The sequence below is a fragment of the Pecten maximus genome, chromosome 9 (assembly GCF_902652985.1).
Source record: "Pecten maximus chromosome 9, xPecMax1.1, whole genome shotgun sequence".
NCBI classification, from domain to species: Eukaryota; Metazoa; Mollusca; class Bivalvia; order Pectinida; family Pectinidae; genus Pecten; species Pecten maximus.
In genome coordinates, this window is record NC_047023.1 from 28,841,231 (window position 1) to 28,867,547 (window position 26,317).

At 36.8% G+C, this 26,317-nt stretch overlaps 1 protein-coding gene across 1 annotated transcript in view; it reads right to left on the reverse strand.

The window, feature by feature from the left end:
• The window catches only part of LOC117334667 (transient receptor potential cation channel subfamily M member 3-like), a gene marked incomplete at its 5' end in the record, with an annotated part of 177,653 nt that overhangs the window by 33,871 nt on the left and 117,465 nt on the right, over positions 1-26,317 (reverse strand). Inside the window, 3 exon segments of the mRNA XM_033894419.1 lie at positions 2,376-2,507; positions 3,328-3,378; positions 12,653-12,787. Coding sequence (XP_033750310.1) covers positions 2,376-2,507; positions 3,328-3,378; positions 12,653-12,787 — 318 coding nt within the window.

The window sequence follows — 26,317 nt, forward strand, 5'->3', positions numbered from 1 at the left end:
TGGGAAATCCAACCCATATCGATTTTATTATTTCTGCTTGGTGTGGGAAATCCCACCCATATTGATGTTATTATTACTGATTGGTGTGGGAAATCCCACCCATATCGATGTTATAATATCTGCTTGGTTTGGGAAATCCCACCCATATCGACGTTATTATTTCTGATTGGTGTGGGAAATCCAACCCATATCGATGTTATTATTTCTGCTTGGTGTGGGAAATCCCACCTATATTGATAACCCTGCCTATATTGATGTTATTATCTCTGATGATGTTGGGAAATCCTACCGAAATCAATGTAAATCATTATCTCTGACTAGTGGCAGGGCTGATCAAGCTTCATCAAGACATCTAAAGTAGTCCTTTGGTTTCAAAATTAAGCACAAAACACATGTCCAATTGACAACTTCCGATAGAAACAAAGATGGTTGTCACAAAACAACATTATGTTCATTATTGTTTAGCATTCTTTTGAGGTTTTAGGTTGAGAACTTCAGTGTATAGGTGTTTTGAGTCTTTTGACACACACGGTATTAGCACCTTTCAATACAAATTGGAGTGAGATACAGTCGAGCAAAAATGAATTAAACTTTATTATAGAGCAGTTTCTTCCTCCTAGGACTCTTCAGTGATACCAAGGACCTAAGTGTTGATACCTAGGAGGCAGTTTTTAACTGAGGAAACTAAAATATAGGTAAAAAGAATTGTCAAAGTCTAGAGGGATGGTGCAATAGCCCAATTAATTCAATAAATTTCATGATTTTCAGTATTGCATTTAAAAAAAAAATCAGGTACAAGTATATACTGAACCATGTCAATGTTTTAACAGGTTACAGTATACCTGGCCGAGACTTAGGTTCATCACTCTAATTCCTGTGTACTCCCCACCACTATAAACTAACACAAGTCAAAATATCTGTGGTCCAGAGTAAACTAATGAATATTAATTGTGTGTGACATTTATCCTGTAATACATCTGGAGACCTATACACAAACTCTTACTCTAATTAGGGGGTCTATTGTAGACACTGACAGAGTGTAATAACATATATGCCAGGACTTACTACCTAGCTGATAGATACGATGAAAATACGGTCTTGATATACAATTAACACTAGCCCCAGGCTATAGGCCATGGAATATTTCTTTTTCTGTCATTTGAGACAGAGTTTTGGAGATGCTGAATTATTTACAGGAAATATATACAATGGACACTGACTAATATTAAAAGTCTACCAGCGTAAATAATTACACATATAATATTGGGAGATGCTGAATTATTACCATGCAGGTAAATATACTAGTATACAATGTACACTGAAGAATATCGAAAGTCTACGAGGGTAAATAATTACACATATAAATTTGGGAGATGCTGAATTATTACCAGGTAAATATATACAATGTACACTGATGAATATCAAAAGTCTACGAGGGTAAATAATTCCAATATAATTTTGGGAGATGATGAATTATTACCAGGTAAATATATACAATGTACACTGACAAATATCAAAAGTCTACGGATGGTCAATAATTACACACATGATTGCGTAAGGAACAGGAACTTATAGGTGAGGAATAAGACAGGTGTACACAGGAGTTAAGTGCAGTTGACCTTCCCCTATCCTTGGTAGACATCACCTTTCAAAGTTGATGACAGATGTTAACAGCATAAAACTTTAATTAAATGCAATGTTGTGACGTGTCATATTATCATCCCCAAAATGACATATGTGTGGCTTAAATTCATGCTGCATGTTTTGTGAATAAATATGCAGGTAGAAAAAGTACCAGTATGGTTGGAATGTTCATTGCTAAAACTGACAATTGTTTGCTTCACAGTTTTGAAGGATAAAATGTCAAATATCTTAATTAATCTTGATTAATTAACAGACACAATCCACCATATTTTGGAGAGAAAAAACAGACAAATATCTACCATCAAAAACTATCAGTCTAAAATCCACAATAATTTTTTGAGAATAAACTGACAAGAAGCCCATGGTCTACTAAGGTCACCTAAAATCTGAAATATATACTGGCAGTTGATGCCTTTGTTTTTAAATTAAAAAATTCACACATTAGACTCCTATGACCTTGAAGGTAGGTAGGTAAAGGTCATTCAGTTGCATAAGCTTTTTACTTTTAGTCTGTTATCCAAGCATGTCACTGTCCCAATATAATGACCTTGTTTTAGAGAACAGAAACAATCTTCAATAACATGAAAATCTACAGTGATTTTTTCTTTGAGAACTTATTGACAAAATCTGCTATGGTTTTGGAGAAATATGATGATAATTTTGTTATGAGCAAAAAAGCGTTAGAAATAATGAGAAGGAATGATCTATCACAGTTATCCATTTAGACATACATTACGCTTGATGGCATTGTATTTCTGCCGGAACCGTTTTCGACAGTAAGAGGCACGGAATGCTCCATCCATTAAATGCTCAATGACAGCGCCGATGTCAATCAGGTTGTACCGGTAGTTGGAGGGGACGTGCTGAAACATACACCATTTAATTTGTCAATGTCTGTCAGCATTGATCTCAATGAAGCGCAAACAACACAAACTGGTACTATAGGAGATCATTGCCACAAAATTTGACAAATAAACACAAAATTTGACAAATAAACACAAAACTTGCAGAAAGTAATTTCTATTTTGTGAAATATAATCACACTTTCACATACAATAAAACTTCATGAAATCTCGCAGATTTATTTTGTGTGAAATAAAAGTATACTTTCACAGACAATGAAAATATTTCTGTAAAGGTGATTAGGATGTGATCATTTGATCAGAAAAAGTTTCTCTGTATCATGAGTAACATGGGGACATTTAAATGTTATTGATGATAGGTTCACATAGCTTATAGTTTTTATATAGAATCTTAACTGAATTTTTATTTCATGCAAGATTTTATGAAAAATTCTTAAAAGTTCAGTATTTTTGTGAGCCTTGGCAACAAAATTCAGAACTTAAAGATGAGTTTTTAAAAATCTCATATGAAATGGAAACAAATCCGGATACTTTTTATCAAATAACTCAGAAAACGTAAATTTTGCCAGGTTTTAACACCAAATTTTGGAGGACATAATTTGTTACGCCATTTACAATTATTGACATCATCGAATTATGACAGGAACACCAAATGAAAAACTCCCCAGAGTATATTACATTAGTGACATATACGTAATAATATAACCTAAGTGAATTCACTAGATAACAGGAATATATGTGATAGAATGATTATTATGAACAGAGGAACCTTACATAAGCAAATTCCATCAATTTACATATGAACTAAATTTTGAATTACCTTTTTGATGTCTCGTACAAGGTACCTCAGGGTGTTACTTGGACCGTGCCTCTGAAATCAGAAGGGAAGTCATTTAACAACTTTAGTGTATGGTCAACGATCTAACTTATCCCATTGAGCCTTCCTTAGCTGACAGAATAATGATACTCTTTTAGATTTAAAAATAGAGATACATGACAACCTACAGAAAATTCTAAATTCGGGATTCATTTCTATACATGTTAGCCTTCTGATGTCTGTCGTATATTTTTCGGACATTCTGGTTAGAATGATGAACATAAATGAAAAACGAATGATGGCCATTTTTTTCTACTGATCAGTATCAAAACCAGTCTAAATTTTAATTTGTCTATAGTATAGAACAATGAGAACCCACAAATGAAATTGACTTCAGTACTTTCTCATCGTAGCAATAAATTCTCAGCTAAAGGTGTTACATCTCTGACGAGGAGAAATTATGACTGGTTGAAAACAATGATAGCCTGTTGTATATCTTATACTATAATACCAAAAGTAATATGATTTATGCTTTTAGCTTCTCTTGTTGCCTTCTAATTCCAAAGTGAATAGATAATTAAATATGATGACGACAACCAATGACAAGGAAGATGACAACGATATGTAACTTTCAGCCTGATATAAGCATTAGGGTGCTGTTATTACATATTTATATATGTATATATGTATATCAATGTTATTACCTTTACTTGTCAATGTCTTACAACGCTATATGTATGATTATGGGATGGGGATCTGAACTGCTTCAAAGATATATAACCCAGAAACGAAGTCAAGACTCAACATGATTGTGTTTAGTATATATATGGTTAAGGGGTTGGGATCTCAATAGTTTCAAAAATACAATTAATGAAAATAAATGGTAATAAATAATTAATTTCTGGTACAGGATTCTGTATCCTCTACACCAGACTCAGTACATGGTAATTGTTATAATAATAGTTTTTAATGTAACGACACTACAGTTCATAAACTAGCCTTGAAATCGTAAAATAAATCAACATTTTTCCAGTGACTATATCCAGTTCATTTTTAAAACAATTTGAATTATTAGTACACTCTACATTTTCTGGTAAGTTATTCTACACAGTTACAGTAAATAGTAAAAAAAACTATTTTTCCTCTTCATAAGTGAACACAGTTGTGAGTGTACTTTCAGAGAATTTCCTCTATTTCCGTAAGAATTGGAAACAGTCGATCCAGGTTTGAAAGTTTTTTCACTTCTGCGACCAGTTTTGTTGCTCTTCTTTGAACTCCTTCGATTTTTTCAATGTACTTAGGTGGTTTTTTTTTATGGAAACCAAATGGCGCTTGCAAAATCAACTTGAGTTCTTACTTATGATTTGTATAAGAAGAGAAATGTTTCTTTGTCCAAATTCACAAATGCTCTTAATTCTTATAATCGCAATCATCATAGTTGCTCTTTTGATATTTTCAAATATATGGTTTTTAAAATTCAAGATTGCTATCAATTACTACTTCTAGGTCTTTTTCCGTTTCCCATTTCTTTAGTGTCGTATCCACAAGATGGTATGTGAAATATTTAGTGTCGTATCCACAAGATGGTATGTGAAATATTTAGTGTCGTATCCACAAGATGGTATGTGAAATATTTAGTGTCGTATCCACAAGATGGTATGTGAAATATTTAGTGTCGTATCCACAAGATGGTATGTGAAATACTTAGTGTCGTATCCACAAGATGGTATGTGAAATATTTAGTGTCGTATCCACAAGATGGTATGTGAATATTTAGTGTCGTATCCACAAGATGGTATGTGAAATATTTAGTGTCGTATCCACAAGATGGTATGTGAAATATTTAGTGTTGATCCACAAGATGGTATGTGAAATATTAAGTGTCGTATTCACAAGATGGTATGTGAAATATTTAGTGTCGTACCACAAGGTGGTATGTGAAATATTTAGTGTCGTATCCACAAGATGGTATGTGAAATATTTAGTGTCGTATCCACAAGATGGTATGTGAAATATTTCGTGTCGTATCGATCCACAAGATGGTATGTGAAATATTTCGTGTCGTATCCACAAGATGGTATGTGAAATATTTAGTGTCGTATCCACAAGATGGTATGTGAAATATTTAGTGTCGTATCCACAAGATGGTATGTGAAATATTTAGTGTCGTATCCACAAGATGGTATGTGAAATATTTAGTGTCGTATCCACAAGATGGTATGTGAAATACTTAGTGTCGTATCCACAAGATGGTATGTGAAATATTTAGTGTCGTATCCACAAGATGGTATGTGAAATATTTAGTGTCGTATCCACAAGATGGTATGTGAAATATTTAGTGTCGTATCCACAAGATGGTATGTGAAATATTTAGTGTTGATCCACAAGATGGTATGTGAAATATTTAGTGTCGTATTCACAAGATGGTATGTGAAATATTTAGTGTCGTACCACAAGGTGGTATGTGAAATATTTAGTGTCGTATCCACAAGATGGTATGTGAAATATTTAGTGTCGTATCCACAAGATGGTATGTGAAATATTTAGTGTCGTATCCACAAGATGGTATGTGAAATATTTCGTGTCGTATCCACAAGATGGTATGTGAAATATTTAGTGTCGTATCCACAAGATGGTATGTGAAATATTTAGTGTCGTATCCACAAGATGGTATGTGAAATATTTACAGTGGTTCTTCCTATGTGCATGTGAACACATTTCAGGGCATGCCGTTTTAACAGGCATGCATCGCACTGTTTTTCTGTTCCAAAGAGATCTTCCTAAAGAAGTCCTGTATGTAGTCAAATTGCTCCTTTTTGCCCCACCCCTGAGGCCCCTGAGGGGCAGCCCCATCATCTGTATAAATTTGAATCCCAACCTCCCAGTTATGTTACCACTGAAACATCAATGCCATACGTTGCTTAGTTCCAGAGAAGAAGTCGTTGATATAAATATTGCCAAATGGACCCCTTTTAGACCAACCCCTCTGGCACCTGGAGAGACAGCCCCATCATTTGTATAAATTTGAATCCCAACCACCTAAGGATGTTACCACTAAAATATCAAAGTCATTCACTAGAGGGAAGATGGCATGTATGCTGTAGTCAACAGAAAAGTCACTGCTATTTACTTTTGTTGCGTGTGTAGGTTACATTAAACACAACATATACATGATGAAAATTTAAGTGAATCAATCAATTCATGAAATAACTCTCCAAAATCTCCAGTTTCTGAAAGTTACATGTACAATTCTTCCCACTTCACAACCCAAGCCCATTTTTAAGTGCTAAAAGCTTAAAAACAGAACAGTAAAATAACTGTACAAATGTTAAATCAATCTAAATTAAAGCAAACCACAACCTTTCAACAATCTTATTGATTCTTTAAATATTTTTTTTACTGCATTTCAAAAAAAAATTGTTAATCAAATGGTTTACCCGTTATCTTCTAGTAAAATAAATGTGGAACATTTCTGTTCATGAATCGCAGGAAAATACCTATTTTTTGTGTACCCTATCAGTACAGACAACATAATCAGCAGTTATCACTAATATCTTGTGATTAATACTACACACTTTTTCTTTCGATTCAGGCAAACTCAATCTAAGTTAATCTTATTATTCAGATTCCACTTAAATTCATTTTAAAACCTTGTTCTAAAGATGTTATACAATTATCTTCTACAGAGCTCTATTGATTTGTTCGTGTATGTAATTATGCTACAATTACTTTAGCTAAAGAATAAGGTGTGAGAAATATAACTACTGACATGTCAGACAGGGCCCCACAATGTGTCTATCTAAGCCCAGTGTTACATTGATACTGAATTGAAATACTTATATGGCCCAAATATTACAATATTTACATTATTTTGATATTATTTAACTACATGGCCAAAATATTACAACATTTACATTATTTTGATATTATGAAACTATAAGAACTAAATCTTGTACACTTTTTCATTTCACCAGTAGTAAATCTAAATGTGATCTTTGACCCTTTAACCTTGAATGATGACCACACAGACTTAAAAAGATATTTTTATTAAAATCATTGAAACAGCCTATAGTACATCTGCATATTAAAGTGTGTATATAAACATCTTGTAAAATTCAGAAAATTTGGTCTTCCGTAAAGTCCTTACATGATGTATATTTGACAATCTGCTCCCAGCTCTATTTTCCAGACCTTGACCTTGGGAATTTCTAAAGTTTATCATCATGTAAAGTTTCAGAAATTGTGGCCTAATTCTGTAAGGTTTATATGATGTATTTTTGACTGTACATTTCCCTTTCTACTTTTAGCAACAGTGGCCTTGACCTTGGCATTAGTAACTTTTTAAACCTCTATTGTATATCCTCATATCGAGGTGTAACACCATTTGAGGTTTAAGAATGTTTGTTCGTCTGGATTCTAAGATGATATACTAATAGAGCACCTATCATGCAGGACCCTAGTAATTACAATCAAGAGAAGCACACGTTATAGAGTATACATGTTGTTATGTACAGGACACATAATCGATGTTACACAATGCCATTAACTTTACACTAATCAGTCTGAAGACGAGGAATCAAAACACTGACAATGCATAGGTAGTTTAAGGGATCATCCACTGACCAGTAAATCCAAGCCTATTTCCTGTCCGGTGTTAAACAATACTTTGTATGCAGATGAATAAGGGCTTATTAAAGACAAACCCAGCCTTCTTTCCGAGTCTGAGCTGCACTACTCACAACTACATGTTCACACAGGTTAGGGGATGTGGCATAGGCAAAATCTAGTTTATTGGACAAAGTGTTATTAATAAATAAACTTTCCTGTCTCTATAGCTGTAGGCTGTTGTGTCCACAAATATTGAAAAGATGAACGAAATTACAGACGAAAGAATTTCATTTCCAGCCTATAAGAACTTGGCAGCTTTCAGGAAGCAACTTCACATAACTACCAAATCAAATTACCATTGCAAATGTAATATTTCACCCGCAACTGTTTTATGTGATCAACCTACAGAAGCAGTGTCTAGGGACTTGAACGAAGAAATTCAGAGACATTTAACACACGAAGGAAATATATAAATCACAGTTTCATGTATGTAAACAGGAAAGTACACTTATTTTAAGTCTCTGTATGGTGAGGAATGTCTGTGTGACTTACTGTATTGTAGAGTTCCTCCAGTCTCTGTTTGGTGAGGAATGTCTGTGTGAGTATCTGTATGGTGAGGAATGTCTGTGTGACTTACTGTATTGTAGAGTTCCCCCCAGTCTCTGTATGGTGAGGAATGTCTGTGTGACTTACTGTATTGTAGAGTTCCTCCAGTCTCTGTATGGTGAGGAATGTCTGTGTGACTTACTGTATTGTAGAGTTCCTCCAGTCTCTGTTTGGTGAGGAATGTCTGTGTGAGTATCTGTATGGTGAGGAATGTCTGTGTGACTTACTGTATTGTAGAGTTCCCCCAGTCTCTGTATGGTGAGGAATGTCTGTGTGACTTACTGTATTGTAGAGTTCCTCCAGTCTCTGTATGGTGAGGAATGTCTGTGTGACTTACTGTATTGTAGAGTTCCCCCAGTCTCTGTATGGTGAGGAATGTCTGTGTGACTTACTGTATTGTAGAGTTCCCCCCAGTCTCTGTATGGTGAGGAATGTCTGTGTGACTTACTGTATTGTAGAGTTCCCCCAGTCTCTGTATGGTGAGGAATGTCTGTGTGACTTACTGTATTGTAGAGTTCCCCCAGTCTCTGTATGGTGAGGAATGTCTGTGTGACTTACTGTATTGTAGAGTTCCCCCAGTCTCTGTATGGTGAGGAATGTCTGTGTGACTTACTGTATTGAAGAGTTCCCCCAGTCTCTGTATGGTGAGGAATGTCTGTGTGACTTACTGTATTGTAGAGTTCCCCCAGTCTCTGTATGGTGAGGAATGTCTGTGTGACTTACTGTATTGTAGAGTTCCCCCAGTCTCTGTATGGTGAGGAATGTCTGTGTGACTTACTGTATTGTAGAGTTCCCCCAGTCTCTGTATGGTGAGGAATGTCTGTGTGACTTACTGTATTGTAGAGTTCCTCCAACCTCTGTATGGTGAGGAAAGTCTGTGTGACTTACTGTATTGTAGAGTTCCCCCCAGTCTCTGTATTGTGAGGAATGTCTGTGTGACTTACTGTATTGTAGAGTTCCTCCAGTCTCTGTATGGTGAGGAATGTCTGTGTGACTTACTGTATTGTAGAGTTCCCCCAGTCTCTGTATGGTGAGGAATGTCTGTGTGACTTACTGTATTGTAGAGTTCCCCCAGTCTCTGTATGGTGAGGAATGTCTGTGTGACTTACTGTATTGTAGAGTTCCTCCAGTCTCTGTATGGTGAGGAATGTCTGTGTGACTTACTGTATTGTAGAGTTCCCCCAGTCTCTGTATGGTGAGGAATGTCTGTGTGACTTACTGTATTGTAGAGTTCCCCCAGTCTCTGTATGGTGAGGAATGTCTGTGTGACTTACTGTATTGTAGAGTTTCTCCCAGTCTCTGTATGGTGAGGAATGTCTGTGTGACTTACTGTATTGTAGAGTTCCCCCAGTCTCTGTATGGTGAGGAATGTCTGTGTGACTTACTGTATTGTAGAGTTCCCCCAGTCTCTGTATGGTGAGGAATGTCTGTGTGACTTACTGTATTGTAGAGTTCTCCCAGTCTCTGTATGGTGAGGAATGTCTGTGTGACTTACTGTATTGTAGAGTTCCCCCCAGTCTCTGTATGGTGAGGAATGTCTGTGTGACTTACTGTATTGTAGAGTTCCCCTCAGTCTCTGTATGGTGAGGAATGTCTGTGTGACTTACTGTATTGTAGAGTTCCCCCAGTCTCTGTATGGTGAGGAATGTCTGTGTGACTTACTGTATTGTAGAGTTCCCCCAGTCTCTGTATGGTGAGGAATGTCTGTGTGACTTACTGTATTGTAGAGTTCCCCCAGTCTCTGTATGGTGAGGAATGTCTGTGTGACTTACTGTATTGTAGAGTTCCCCCAGTCTCTGTATGGTGAGGAATGTCTGTGTGACTTACTGTATTGTAGAGTTCCTCCAGTCTCTGTATTGTGAGGAATGTCTGTGTGACTTACTGTATTGTAGAGTTCCCCCAGTCTCTGTATGGTGAGGAATGTCTGTGTGACTTACTGTATTGTAGAGTTCCCCCAGTCTCTGTATGGTGAGGAATGTCTGTGTGACTTACTGTATTGTAGAGTTCCTCCAGTCTCTGTATGGTGAGGAATGTCTGTGTGACTTACTGTATTGTAGAGTTCCCCCAGTCTCTGTATGGTGAGGAATGTCTGTGTGACTTACTGTATTGTAGAGTCCCCCCAGTCTCTGTATGGTGAGGAATGTCTGTGTGACTTACTGTATTGTAGAGTTCCTCCAGTCTCTGTATGGTGAGGAATGTCTGTGTGACTTACTGTATTGTAGAGTCCCCCAGTCTCTGTATGGTGAGGAATGTCTGTGTGACTTACTGTATTGTAGAGTTCCCCCAGTCTCTGTATGGTGAGGAATGTCTGTGTGACTTACTGTATTGTAGAGTTCCCCCCAGTCTCTGTATGGTGAGGAATGTCTGTGTGACTTACTGTATTGTAGAGTTCCCCCAGTCTCTGTATGGTGAGGAATGTCTGTGTGACTTACTGTATTGTAGAGTTCCTCCAACCTCTGTATGGTGAGGAATGTCTGTGTGAGTATCTGTATTGTAGAGATCCCCCAGTCTCTGTATGGTGAGGAATGTCTGTGTGACTTACTGTATTGTAGAGTTCCCCCAGTCTCTGTATGGTGAGGAATGTCTGTGTGACTTACTGTATTGTAGAGTTCCCCCAGTCTCTGTATGGTGAGGAATGTCTGTGTGACTTACTGTATTATAGAGTTCCTCCAACCTCTGTATGGTGAGGAATGTCTGTGTGAGTATCTGTATTGTAGAGATCCCCCAGTCTCTGTATGGTGAGGAATGTCTGTGTGACTTACTGTATTGTAGAGTTCCTCCAACCTCTGTATGGTGAGGAATGTCTGTGTGAGTATCTGTATTGTAGAGATCCCCCAGTCTCTGTATGGTGAGGAATGTCTGTGTGAGTATCTGTATTGTAGAGATCCCCCAGTCTCTGTATGGTGAGGAATGTCTGTGTGACTTACTGTATTGTAGAGTTCCCCCAGTCTCTGTATGGTGAGGAATGTCTGTGTGACTTACTGTATTGTAGAGTTCCCCCAGTCTCTGTATGGTGAGGAATGTCTGTGTGACTTACTGTATTGTAGAGTTCCCCCAGTCTCTGTATGGTGAGGAATGTCTGTGTGACTTACTGTATTGTAGAGATCCCCCAGTCTCTGTATGGTGAGGAATGTCTGTGTGAGTCTCTGTATGGTGAGGAATGTCTGTGTGACTTACTGTATTGTAGAGTTCCCCCAGTCTCTGTATGGTGAGGAATGTCTGTGTGACTTACTGTATTGTAGAGTTCCCCCAGTCTCTGTATGGTGAGGAATGTCTGTGTGACTTACTGTATTGTAGAGTTCCCGTAGTCTCTGTATGGTGAGGAATGTCTGTGTGACTTACTGTATTGTAGAGTTCCCCCAGTCTCTGTATGGTGAGGAATGTCTGTGTGACTTACTGTATTGTAGAGTTCCCCCAGTCTCTGTATGGTGAGGAATGTCTGTGTGACTTACTGTATTGTAGAGTCCCCCCAGTCTCTGTATGGTGAGGAATGTCTGTGTGACTTACTGTATTGTAGAGTTCCCCCCAGTCTCTGTATGGTGAGGAATGTCTGTGTGACTTACTGTATTGTAGAGTTCCCGTAGTCTCTGTATGGTGAGGAATGTCTGTGTGACTTACTGTATTGTAGAGTTCCCCCAGTCTCTGTATGGTGAGGAATGTCTGTGTGACTTACTGTATTGTAGAGTTCCTCCAACCTCTGTATGGTGAGGAAAGTCTGTGTGACTTACTGTATATTAGAGTTCCCCCAGTCTCTGTATGGTGAGGAATGTCTGTGTGACTTACTGTATTGTAGAGTTCCCCCAGTCTCTGTATGGTGAGGAATGTCTGTGTGACTTACTGTATTGTAGAGTTCCCCCCAGTCTCTGTATGGTGAGGAATGTCTGTGTGACTTACTGTATTGTAGAGTTCCTCTAGTCTCTGTATGGTGAGGAATGTCTGTGTGACTTACTGTATTGTAGAGTTCCCCCAGTCTCTGTATGGTGAGGAATGTCTGTGTGACTTACTGTATTGTAGAGTTCCCCCAGTCTCTGTATGGTGAGGAATGTCTGTGTGACTTACTGTATTGTAGAGTTCCTCCAACCTCTGTATGGTGAGGAATGTCTGTGTGACTTACTGTATTGTAGAGTTCCTCCAACCTCTGTATGGTGAGGAAAGTCTGCATGCTCACACCATTTTCTAACAGCAATTTGACAAAGTCGACACGGTCGTTGATGAGTGCGTCCATCATGGCTTGCTCCAGTGAGCCCTCCTTCAATCACAAACACAGCATATTAGCCTTTACTCTAAACAGGCTATTAATTACTATTCTAATCTTCTCAAATGAATTTAGTAATTAGCTTTATTTTTTCTCACGTGATTAGTGATCCCTTCTTGGATATTTTTGTCAAATTACACACATGGGGAGATCTGTGCTGATAAGGTTACAGACCATCCTGTCCAACAACCTTAAAATGTAAGGTTCAAAGTGAAAAAAAAAAAATCAACAGAAATATTAATTTTGTGAGTCGAAAAGTCAAAAGAGGGTAAAGCAATGAAAATGGGCAAATATTGTTAGTACAAATATTGTTAATACAAACATTGTTAGTACAAATATTATTAGTACATATTCGCTTGAAATTTCAAACATTTTTCGTATTGCATTTCTATGTAGTGAAAACACCAAAAACTCATGGACAGCAATTTTTTTCTGTTAAAAGGAAAATTGTTTTAAAAATAATTCCTTTGTAATAAAACTGCTGAAAAATTCTAGTAAAAAACTCCTGTAAAAAGTATAATTATAAATTTCTGGGCTAAGGTTTAACTCGGCAAGCCAATAACCATAATGATGTTCATCATCTGCTGCAAGGAATTGTTGGCACTTTTGATACCTTGACAAATCAGATGCACAAACAGGGACAAGTTTTCCAAATATGATGACACATACAGCTTTTTGTTGCAATAAATATGATGTGGTTTCTATGATGTTCATTTGTATGGAAGATTGTTCAGAAATGTAAAATCACTGTCAGTCACTTATCAACAACTTAATCTATTTGATGGTGGATTCAATAGAAAATTTGTATTCTAAAACATTATTTCTAGTAATTAAAAAATCTTTTTTTCTGAAAAAAAGTAATAACAAGTGAAATATTATTTTCTGAAAAAAGTAAAAACAGTGAAATATTACTGTGTTATTCTGTAATAGAACTAAATATTATTCTGTAATAGAACTAAATATTATTCTGTAATAGAACTAAATATTAAAAGAGTATAATTATATTTAGTATAAGATCTAATTTATCAAAAGTAAAGATTGACCTGAAATTACATTTCATTTGAAGGCGATGCTCATAGCAAGGCTTTATATTTTTATTAGTATACCTTGACTTATTCTGGACAGGCCCTAAATATCCTGCAATATGTCTGGGGGGGGGGTTAACCCTGTAAAAAGTTGTCCTTTTTTTGTATAAGAGTAGGGGGTGGTCTTATTTCAGGACAATGAAATCATGGTTGGCATTTCTACTGTAACTGTATCGGACATGTTTGGTTTGGTTTGTTTTTGTTTAACGTCCTATTAACAGCCAGGGTCATTTAAGGACGTTCAAGGTTTTGGAGGTGGAGGAAAGCCGGAATACCCGGAGAAAAACAACCGGCCTACGGTCAGTACCTGGCAACTGCCCCACGTAGGTTTCGAACTCACAACCCAGAGGTGGAGGGCTAGTGTTAAAGTGTCGGGACACCTTTACCACTTGGCCACCGCCGCCCCTTATATTGGACATGGATGGACTTAACACCATATAAAGGCTTATTGTTGGATAGTACAAAAACTGTTGTTTTTATGGCTCACTTGGACTATATATCATAAAAATAGATTCTCATCGAAGGAACTTTATTTCCTTTTTTTTTGCTGTTGATCACTTAATACAAGAATTATACAAATAAAGAAAACAAGAGGCCCATGGGCCTTAACGGTCACCTGATTTTTGAAATATTTCAGTAAATTTGAATGAAAGAATGAATTTAAAAACAAATAAAACAAATGATAGTCAAAAATGTGATTTCCCTATAACTATAGTAAAGTTTATCCCCTCCCATGGGGCAAACGCGAGACCCAAGGGCTAGGGAATTCACAATTATGGTAAAGCACCTTAAGACCCTTCGATCTGTGAAGAGTATTTAATTCTACCTTAAATGGGCTGTAAGAAGAAGATTTTTAAAATTTCTGTTAATTTGACCCTTTTTTGCCCCGCCCATCAGCCCCTGGGGGTCAGTCAGGGCCAACATGTACATACCATCAAACTGTCATCCCAAGCTGATAATGTTAACCAAGTTAGAATGAATTCCAATAAAAATTCAACAAATAATAGTCAAAAATGTGATTTCCCTATATAAACTATAGTAAAGTTTACCCCCTCCCCAGGGGCAAACATGAGACCCCAGGGTCATGAAATTCACAATTTCGGTAAAGCACCTTAAGACCCTTCCATCTATGTAGAGTATTTGATTCTACCATATCTGAGAGTAGAGAAGAAGATTTTTGAAATTTTAGTCAATTTGACCCTTTTTGGCCCTGCCCACCAGCCCCTGGGGGTCAACTAGGGCCAACATGTACATACCATCAAAGTGTCATCCAATGCTGATAATTTGATACAAGTTAGAATGAATTCCAATACAAATCCAACAAATAATAGTCAAAAATGTGATTTCCCTATATAAACTATAGCAAAGTTTACCCCCTCCCCAGGGGCAAACATGAGACCCCAGGGTCATGAAATTCACAATTTCGGTAAAGCACCTTAAGACCCTTCCATCTATGTAGAGTGTTTGATTCCACCTTATCTGAGAGTAGAGAAGAAGATTTTTGAAGTTTTAGTCAATTTGACCCTTTTTGGCCCCGCCCCTCAGGCCCCTGGGGGGTGGGGACCATATAATTCACAATTTTGGTTCACCCTCAGCCATGGAAGCTTCCTGTAAAATTTCATTGAATTTGGTTCAGCAGTTTTTAAGAAGTTGAAAATGTAAATTGTTTACGACGCACGACGGCCGACGGACGACGGACGACGCCGGACAAAAAGCGATTGCAATAGGTCAACTGAGACTTCGTCTCAGGTGACCTAATAAAAATGTAAATTACCTTGCCTGCCTTAGCTAATTAATATCAATGTCACATCTGTGAAATGATGTAAGCTTCATATCTATATCAAAATTATGTAAAACTACACAAGGTGTAAAGTTAGGGCAGTGAAATTAATATTCCAGCCAAATTAAACACTGACGACCTTGGTTAATTATCCTGAAGGCTGTCTTGGGGCCTACTCTAGCACGTGACATCTTATATGCACAGTATAAATTAAAACTTATATTAGAAAAAATATTATAAATGAAGGAAAAGAAACAGCATTAAATAAAAAACTGAACGTCAGTTGTAATGAACATTTGCTTATAATTGTAAACCACATAGACATTAACAATCTAAACCTTATGCTGCATATATTTTTATTACAATATAACATGACAGTGGAAAGTTTTAAAGCTTTCTCAGTGATGATACAAATATTTCCTCTTTATTTTGATGTGTTATCTTAAATCATACCTGTTTTTAAATATTTCTCTTATTCCACTTCTTTTTTTTTTCTCAAACTTCACCAGAAACTTGTCTTCAAAATGTAAATGGATTTGACATAAGACCATTTATTTTCATATTATGTTGAAATTCCTATACTGTAAAAATCTTGTATTGGGGTAAGAAAAAAAACCCCATAATTTCTGCCTCAAAACTAATAATAAATTAGTACACTTTCAGCTTTATAGCAGAATGTACATAATAATATATTAAAACAAAGATAGTACACTTACTTTTAAAAATACATCTTTACGTTTCTTAAGCAAGTGTAAACACATAATTCCACTGGAAAGCATGAAAATGTAAATCATTTTGTTTTTGAAATAGATTTGTTTTCATAATGTTATTGCTAAAATATATAGATTTGTAGCAATTTAGAAATATCTATACCCCATTCTGTAGCAGACGGTCAATGAAGGTTTCTTCCAAGGTAAATGTATAGCACTCACAGGAGCCTTCCCTAAACATGTAATCTGTCTCGGGAATCACATCCATCACACCACGAGGACGCAATAAATATCACACCAAATCCAACGAAATAACAATGTCCCAGAAACACAACTCCAATACAGAATTAAATCTTCGAATCATCGTGATGACATTCTGGTTCTAACCATTTATCAACAAACTGTAAACTCGTACATATACACATCCTGGAGAATGACAGGAAGTGGCAGTGCACTGAATAACTTGATGTCACCAGTAATGACACTTTCTACTTTGATGCACAACTTCTATTTATTTTAAACTGGGCCCATATATCTCTCACTTGGTAATGCTGTGTAGCAACAACCAGAACTAAGTGCTATTGTAGAGACAACTATTTCAGATTATACATGAAATTAGTCATTTTTTTTGTTTGTTTTTGTTAACGTCCTATTAACAGCCAGGTTTTGGAGGTGGAGGAAAGCCAGAGTACCTGGAGAAAAAACACTGGCCTATGGTCAGTACCTGGCAATTGCCCCACATAGGTTTCGAACTCGTAACTCAGAGGTGGAGGGCTTGTGATAAAGTGTCGGGACACCTTAACCACTCCACTCGTCGTCCCCCCCCCCCCCCCCCCCCCCCCCCCAAAAAAAAAATAATTACATCATGCATCATGGTCAAAATTTTTTTCTTTTTTCTTTTTTAAATTCAATTTAATAGTGATTCTGTTCATGTAATCAATGCCTTGACTTCATGGCTAAGGAATAAGTCAACACTGGAAAGGTATTCAAGGTCTAAAAGACATCATTCATTGTGTTGTTTTTAACAATTAAATAAATACCGTTAAATTGTTTACAAAATTTAGTTTCTTTTCTATTAATTGTTACATGGTTCATTCTACGCTGTGATTTTGCGATATTCTCTCTATACTTTCATAGAAATTGCATTTATGTTAGTAGTAATGCAAGAAAAAATTGGGCATGTAAAAACATATTACATGGTCCCTCCATCAACCAATAGTACTGATTTAAGTTTGGGAACTATTCTGGATGTATAAAATCTAGTGTGCACCAAACATAGTCACCGCGGCACTTGTAGCCTTTACCAATCATAACTCAAACGTGTCACCGCGGCACTTGTAGCCTTTACCAATCATAACTCAAACGTGTCACCGCGGCACTTGTAGCCTTTACCAATCATAACTCAAACGTGTCACCGCGGCACTTGTAGCCTTTACCAATCATAACTCAAACGTTTTGATGATGAAGGCACCACGAGGTGTCATTATGACATTATGTTTTAAGATTTTGAATGTGATGGTATACCATTCAATATTTATCTAGAAGAATTGTAGTCAGATTTGACTGCAGATAATATTTGATAGGTATTGTAATTACAAACTGCATCTTCACCTCTACCCCTGAGACTAAAATACGATGTACAAATTATACCATGAGGCTGACGTGCCGTGGAGCGAAATGTCAATATTTACGTATGTGAATAATTGATGCCAAACCTTTCAAAATATTTGCCATTTCAAACTGGCTTTCAAAAAAATTTTGAAACAACAAATCATCAATACCATATGTCACTCTGTATATTTATACTTGCGCGACATTCATGATGTTGGCCTGACAAAAATGAAAAGCGGCAGCGATCCGGTACTCGCTGGCCTAACTGAATGAATATTTCTGCAACAGGCTATTTCATTAATTAAGGTATTTATTTTTATTATCAGACACGTTATCATACAGGTATATAGGTTTATCTACAAAATTATGCATTAACATAAGTAACAGTGAATTTTCTTGGAAAATCTAGAAGTGAGAAAAAAATCTCCTTCATATCTCAACAAGAGATCCCAGAGGGATCTTGGTGCCCACCATTGAATGATCTTTATAGATTCCATGTCAGATTGATCTTCTCTCTATTTTTCCCTTCCTCTTACTAATCTGTGTAAATTGAGAAACATCCCTCCAGTACTTTTCAAACAAGGGGAACTTATATATGAAATTTGAGATTTAGCGATAATGGCTGTCTGTCGACCATGTTGTTTTCAGATTGGTCCCAAAATGCAATATGAAGGACGAAGGGGAACCTAAATATGAAATTTCAGAAAGATCCCTTCATACCTTCTGTAAAATAGTGATAACAAACTTCAATTGTCAAAATCCAATGCCTGTCAGCCATGTTGTTTTCAGATTGGTTCCAAATTGCAATATGCATAACAAGGGACCAAGGGGAACCTACGTATGAAATTTGAGAAAGATCCCTTCAGTACTTTCTGAGAAATAGCAATAACAAACTTCAATTGTCAAAATCAACGATGGCTGCCTGTCGGCTATGTTGTTTTCCGACTGGTCCGAAAATGAAATATGCATAATAAGGGACCAAGAGAAACCTACATATGAAATTTCAGAAAGATCCCTTCAGTACTTTCCGAGAGATATTGCTAAGAAACTTCAATTGTCAAAATCCAAGATGGCTGCCTGTCAGCCATTTTGTTATCCGATTGGTCCCAAAATGAAATATCCATAACTAGGGACCAAGGGAAACCTTCATATGAAATGGCAGAAAGATCCCTTCAGTAGAGAAATAGCGATAACAAACTTCAATTGTCAAAATCCAAGATGGCTGCCTGTCAGCCATGTTCTTTTCCGACTGGTCCCAAAATGAAATATGCATAACAAGGGACCAAGGGCAACCTACATATCAAATTTCAGAAAGATCCCTTCAGTATCTTATGAGAAATAGCGATAATAAACTTCAATTGTCAAAATCCAAGATGGCTGCCTGTCGGCCATGTTGTTATCCAACTGGTCTAAAAATGATATATGCATAACTAGGGACCAAGGGCAACCTACATAGTGATAACAAACTTCAATTGTCAAAATCCAAGATGGCTGCCTGTTGGGACGGACCACGGACCACGGACCACGGATGCAAGGCAATTTGAAAAAATGCTTAAAATCGAATTGAAATTAGGGAGGGGAGATTTGCTCTATCATTGTGCCTGAGGTCTAGGGTGAGCCCTATAGTTAACACAACTCGCCTTTAGTCTGGTTTTCTCCCCATTAAATGAAAATAGTTGGTTTATAAGTCCATGAACATCTTAAACGTGTATGGCCTTTGAAAAGTAACAAAATTATGCCAAAAGGTATATTTTTCCTAGATTAACTATGATCGCTTTTACTCCCTCCCCAGGGGCAAAGGTGCACTCCTTAGGAAATGAAATTCACAATTTTGATAAAGTAACTTAAGACCTTTTTATCTATGAAGAATAAACCTTTTTGGATATCTAGGTCTTGATCCCAACTAAGTGTACAGTTAATATAATTCACAATATTTGTTCACTTATCAAAGGATCACAAAAGGGCTTCCTGAAATCAGTTTATTTTTTACTTAACCCTATGTTTCTTTTTATAAGAATAAGAGATATGTCTGGTGTAAGCTAGATTTTTGTGGTTCCAGAGATTTCTGTATTAAGACATTTCTGAGGTAAGACAGATTTATCTGGATAGGGATGGGAGTTACATAAGGTTTATGGTAGATTTGGCAGGTAAGATTAATTTCTCTGGATAGATATTGGAGTTATGTCAGGTGTATGCTAGATTTCTGAGGTAAGATAGATTTTTCTGGATAGGGATGGGAGTTTTGTCATGTGTATGGTACATTTCTGAGGTAAGACAGAATTCTCTGGATAGGCATAAGAGTTACGTAAGGTGTGTAGTAGATTTCTGAAGTAAGATATATTTCTCTGGATAGGAATGGGAGTTAGTATGTCAGTGAGTGGTTCATTTCTGAGGTAAGACAGAATTATCTGGATAGGGATGGGAGTTACGTAATGTGTGTGTTAGATTTCTCAGGTAAGATAGATTTCTCTGGATAGGTATGGGAGTTATGTCAAGTATGTGGTGGCTTTCTATGTTAAGATAGATTTCTGTGGTTTCTCTAGTTAGGAATGATGTTTGGGTAACAGGTGCTGGGCATAGTAGTGGTTGATGGGGACAGAAACTATCTAACTGGTATACTGGTACATTAAGTCAGGGCTTTTTCTCACTAGTTTGGGATGTGGCCTTTTTCTCTCATTTTGGGAAGAAAATTGGTGAATTGGGAAAGACTTTTCAGGAGTAAACTGCAAATTTTGGGAATTTGGTAAACGAAATAATTCCGATTGGGAATGGGGCCCATTAACGTGCCCAAAAAGCTTCCATGCAAATTTTGGGAATTTGGTAAACAAAATAACTCCGATTGGGAATGGGGCCCATTAACGGGCCCAAAAAGCCTCCATAAAAAGCCCTGTAAGTTGTATCAAGATTCAATAATTTACATACAAACAAAGATTAATTTCCACAAAAAATCACAATAACAGACTTTCAGGTCTTCCCTCAGGCACAAATCCTGGATATGCAGCGTAGAAACAATAGTTCCGCCGACGTCACACCTAGATTCCACCAAGCCCAGCTTGAGTTCAAATACATCAGGAAGGTCATATTTACTCTCCATTGCCCCGTCAATTACGAATTTGGACTGTGGTGGCCAATCAGATTTGTTCTGGGACTGCACTACCCCTTCAAGGTTGTACTTGTAGGACACATTTCCTTCAAGGTCACACTGCAGTGACACTTTCCCTTCAAGGTCACACTGTGATGACACTTTCCCTTCAAGGTCACCCTTTGATAACACTGTCCCTTCAAGACCACACTGCGATGACACTTTCCCTTCAAGGTCATGCTTTGATAACACTGTTCCTTCAAGACCACACCGCGATAACACTTTCCCTTCAAGGTCACACTTCGATGACACTTTCCCTTCAAGATCACACTGCGATGACACTTTCCCTTCAAGATTACTTTGGGACTGCATTTTACAGTTCCTAGAACTCTCCGAGTAAATGTTTTGGTTATTCCCGAACTGCACTGGTGGTGTATATATTTGTGTCTGTGTGAAGTGCAGTTGTTCTGGCCAGTATAATGTCTGTTGTACTGCCCGGGGCAAGTTTCCATGTGCCTTGTCATTTTTATGATACAATGGAGTGTTTGGTCCAACTCCTTTTCTGTCAATCACACCAAATGGTGATGACAAACTAGACCAATGGCTATGTCATTATCATGTGTGTTCTAATCAAACGGTCATAGCTGTCTCGTCCATCATAAGATCCTCTTGCTCTAATAGAGTAACCTTTAACTCTCCCATAACATACTGTCCTTAATGTTCATGTTTGGTTCAACATTAATGCTGCCTTGTTTTCATCTTTTCAAATCACAGCTATATCTCATAATCGTTTCCCTGCTGTGGATGGATCAAGTTCTTTTTTATCTACTAATGCTTTTAATATAGCTAATCGTAATTCAATCACAGCCTAAATCATAACAAATGAAAATTTAGACAAGAGGCCAAATGGGCCTGTATTGCTCACATGGCATAAATCTGATAAGGTGAATTATTTAAGTATTATGGGATTGTTTTGTTAAGTAGAAATCATTGATAGATGATTGTTGTTGGGTTTCATTTTCAGATATACTGTATGCATAATATACATTGATGACAAAATTATGTATACAGTATTTCACACCTGGCAACAAAAATATTGAAAGATGATTCTAAACATTTCTGTAACCTAGAAAATATATACATTAAGGCAATTCCTTTCAATATCACCACCCTAAGCCCATTATCAGGTCACTGGGGCTCTTGGTTATTGATAAGAAGTCCTTTGCATATTTGACCCCTGTGACCTTGAATGTAGGTCACGGACATTCATTTGAACAAACTTGGTTGCCTTGCACCTCAACATGCTACAGGCTCATAATCAAGTCTCTGGGCCTCGATCTTGATTATTGAGAGTTAATTGTTTAATGAATTAAGTATATTTGACCCTTGTATATAACCTTGAGTGCTGTTCAAGGTTATTCATTTGAACAAACTTGGTAACCCCAGAATGCTATAGACCAAACATCTGGTCTCTAGGGTAATTTAGAAAAGGAAAAAGCTGTTATGCTGCTTCAATGAAAAGCGTTGACAACATATGTATAATGGATACCACACCATACCTAAGCTCACCTTGCCTAGGCCAGCTTAAAACTTAACTTTGGTCTGCATTCATTATTTCCATTTCAACAAATTTTATTGACATTTGATGTTATTTGTCAAAAGGATAAAATAACAGGCCAAGCCTATATAAATTTTCTCCTATGGTGGCAATTGGAATGTATAAATATAAAATTAATATATAAATTTACTATGAAATGAAAAAATTACATGTATAACTAACATTTAAGGGAGATAACTCAAACATAAACATTCACACATCATTCATACATTTTGCTTATATATACATGTATACATAATATTTGATAATATTTAAGATGAACTTTATCTAGAAGAATTATTCATTGACCTGCATTCATTATCGTCTCAAGTTCTCAACATATAAATATCCATTATTTTCTTTTTTCCCACAATGACTTTGCTGCAAAATCATAAAACCATCACTGTAAATATTGCAACAATAGCTATAAATGAGAATTTCCCTCAAGTCAAAATTGGTGTATAATGATAAAATTTTGAAGTCAGAAAGTTCATTACTTCTATTTTAAAACATTTCTGCGACATCCTTTCTTCCTCACAAAAAATGAAAGGTTGGCAAGTATACTGCATGATCTCTGTCAAGTTAAGTACATGTAACTTGGGATTGTTTGGCAGTACCTGTCAGACAGTTGACAGGCTAACATTAATCACAATTTTAGCATACAAAGTGATATCATCACACTGTAATTGCAAACAAGGTATTTTTTGCTGTACAATGACAAGCCTTATGCTGACTTTTAGGTTGAAAATTAACATTACCTGCAGGTGGTTTCACTTAAAATATTGTTAAACATTACATGTCATTAAGTTTGTTTTTGATTAATTACTAAATCCAACTCCTATTTTCCCAACACTTTAATTCTAATATTTTAAAATATTTTGAAGGATACTTTCAATTTGCAGTGTTATATTCATATACGGCATTTGACCTAATAAGGGCGCCCCTACCTTTTTTCAAGGAAATAAATCTTTGACTGAGTGTCATAATGGTGTTCAAAAGTAATAATTCATGTGAAATGTTTTGCTACTTTATGTGTTCTATTTTCTTCAGCAAATTAAGTAACTGGAACACAAGTTTTCCCCACATTTTGTCTATTCCTACACGCACAGATAACATGTCAGTGCAAAGAGCACCCGGAAATAAACACACATACAATAATAACTTACCCTCTTTATTTGAAGATAAAGTAAAAGACTTCATTCTTGTTGATAAGTAACTTTTGTTCAGAACAGAAAGCTAGTAAATGACATTGTTAATCAATTATTAGGTCAAAGAAAACGATGTCTGATATGATCTGGGAAATCACCTGTGTCTATAAATAGAACACAAAAGCGTTCCATTTGAACATAAATGGTGGAACACACGTTCTCTGGTCTAAAGATCAGCTGGCATGGTTTACAAGTTTACAGGAATATTCAAGTCATGTTTAAGCTTAATATATGATAATGAATAGATATCATCATCTGGAATATTTTTATGACTGAATATTTTACCGTTTCCACAGCCTTAGGTATTCTGCTATAAGGTATAGTCTGTTTCCTAAAACTTCAGAATAACTAATCTTAATAAGGGCGCCCCCACTGTCAATTACCCGCACCCTGTGTCCTTATTAGGTCAAATACGGTACATGATTTTGACCAATATATAAATAAAGATATGAATTCCAGACAGGAAAAATAAATTCTGCCCAAGCAAAGATGACCCGACTCCCTAAAATAAACAATATCATCAGAATGATGACTAAAATTTCTATAAATAGCTTTCAGTTCTTGATACACAAAGCTCAGGATGTTTTCAAACCAAAAGATGAAGTCTTATAAATGTTTATTCAAATAAATCAAGTTGAAGGGAGATGATATGACCTTGTCTCAACTTCTTCAAATGAACAAAGGAAACCAAATGCATTTTACAAAAATTGTTTTTCTGCTTGAAGTAACAGCATAAACCAAATATATATACACAAGAGGCCATGCAGGGGCCTCAATGGTCATCTGACTCTAAATTAAAACCCGTATGTATTCTCTGTAGCAAGTATATAGTGGCACTGTTGGCCATGGTGGCCATCTTGGATTTCTGACGGACCCAATAAATAACAACACTTGGTCTGGACCATCTAAGGATAATTTCTGGTAAGTTAGAGCTGAATCCCACCGGTGGAATTTGAGAAGAAGTTTGAAATAGGTGTTGTTCAGGAAAACCATGATTGCGCAATCATGTTACAAAATGGCCGCCATGGCTGCCATGTCAAAGTTTTTACGAGGCCGAAAAAATAACAAACTTTGTTGGCCCTCCTTCCTTAACATCCTCACCAATTTCCAGCTCAATGGCACCAGTGGAACTGGAGAAGAAGTTTAAAATGTGTTTTTCAAGATTGCGGCTATGGCGGCCATCTTGGATTTTGGACCGACCCGAAAAATAACAACACTTGGTCAGGGATCATCTCAGGATCATTTCTGGCAAGTTTCAGCCCAACAGCACTGGTGGAACTTGAGAAGAAGTTTAAAATGTGTTTTTCAAGATGGCGGCTATGGCGGCCATCTTGGATTTCGGACCGACCCGAAAAATAACAACACTTGGTCGCAATTATATCAGGATCATTTCAGGCACGTTTCAGCTCAATAGCACTGGTGGAACTTGAGAAGAAGTTTAAAATGTGTTTTTCAAGATGGCGGCTATGGCGGCCATCTTGGATTTCGGACCGACCCGAAAAATAACAACACTTGGTCGCAATCATATCAGGATCATTTCAGGCAAGTTTCAGCTCAATAGCACTGGTGGAACTTGAGAAGAAGTTTAAAATGTGTTTTTCAAGATGGCGGCTATGACAGCCATCTTGGATTTCGGACCAACTCGAAAAATAACAACACTTGGTCGGGATCATATCAGGATCATTTCAGGCAAGTTTCAGCTCAATAGCACTGGTGGAACTTGAGAAGAAGATTGAAATGTGAAAAGTTTACGGACGGCGGAAGGCGCACGACGCACGACGACGGACGAAGCACGATGGCTATAGGTCATCCTGACCTAATAAACTAAATCCAAACAAGTATTTGTTAAGGATACCTTGTATCAAAGATATGAATCTATGGTGGACCCATGATTTTTACTTTTCAGAAAAATTAATCTCAATTACCTATATTAAATTCTGATAAGAAATCCCTGTGTAGAGTTTCAATTGATAACCCTGTAGAAACTTCAGTGATGTGATTGAAAGAAATTTCAGGATCTGAAACAAAGGCTGTGGGCATTAAATGTCACCTGTGAAGAGTATTTTATTCTACCACATCTGGAAGTTGAGAAGAATATTTTTGAAATTTTGGTCAATTTGACCCCTTTTGGCCCTGCCCCTCTCGCCCCTAGGGGGTGAGGACCATATAATTCACAAGTTTGGTTGACTTTTGGCCATGGATGCTTCCTGCCAAATTTCATTGAATTTGGTTCAGCTGTTTTGGAGAAGAAGTTGAAAATGTGAACTGCTTATACCAGACAAATGGCGATCGCAATAGGTCATCTAAGAGACTTTGTCTCAGGCAGCCGTAAAACAAACTGAATACGATGAAAAAATGTCATTTCAAGTTTTCAATGCAAGAAGATAACAATGTTGATTCTTGAAAATACCAAAACTTCATCATGCTCCACCTCTACCTATACTGATGCAA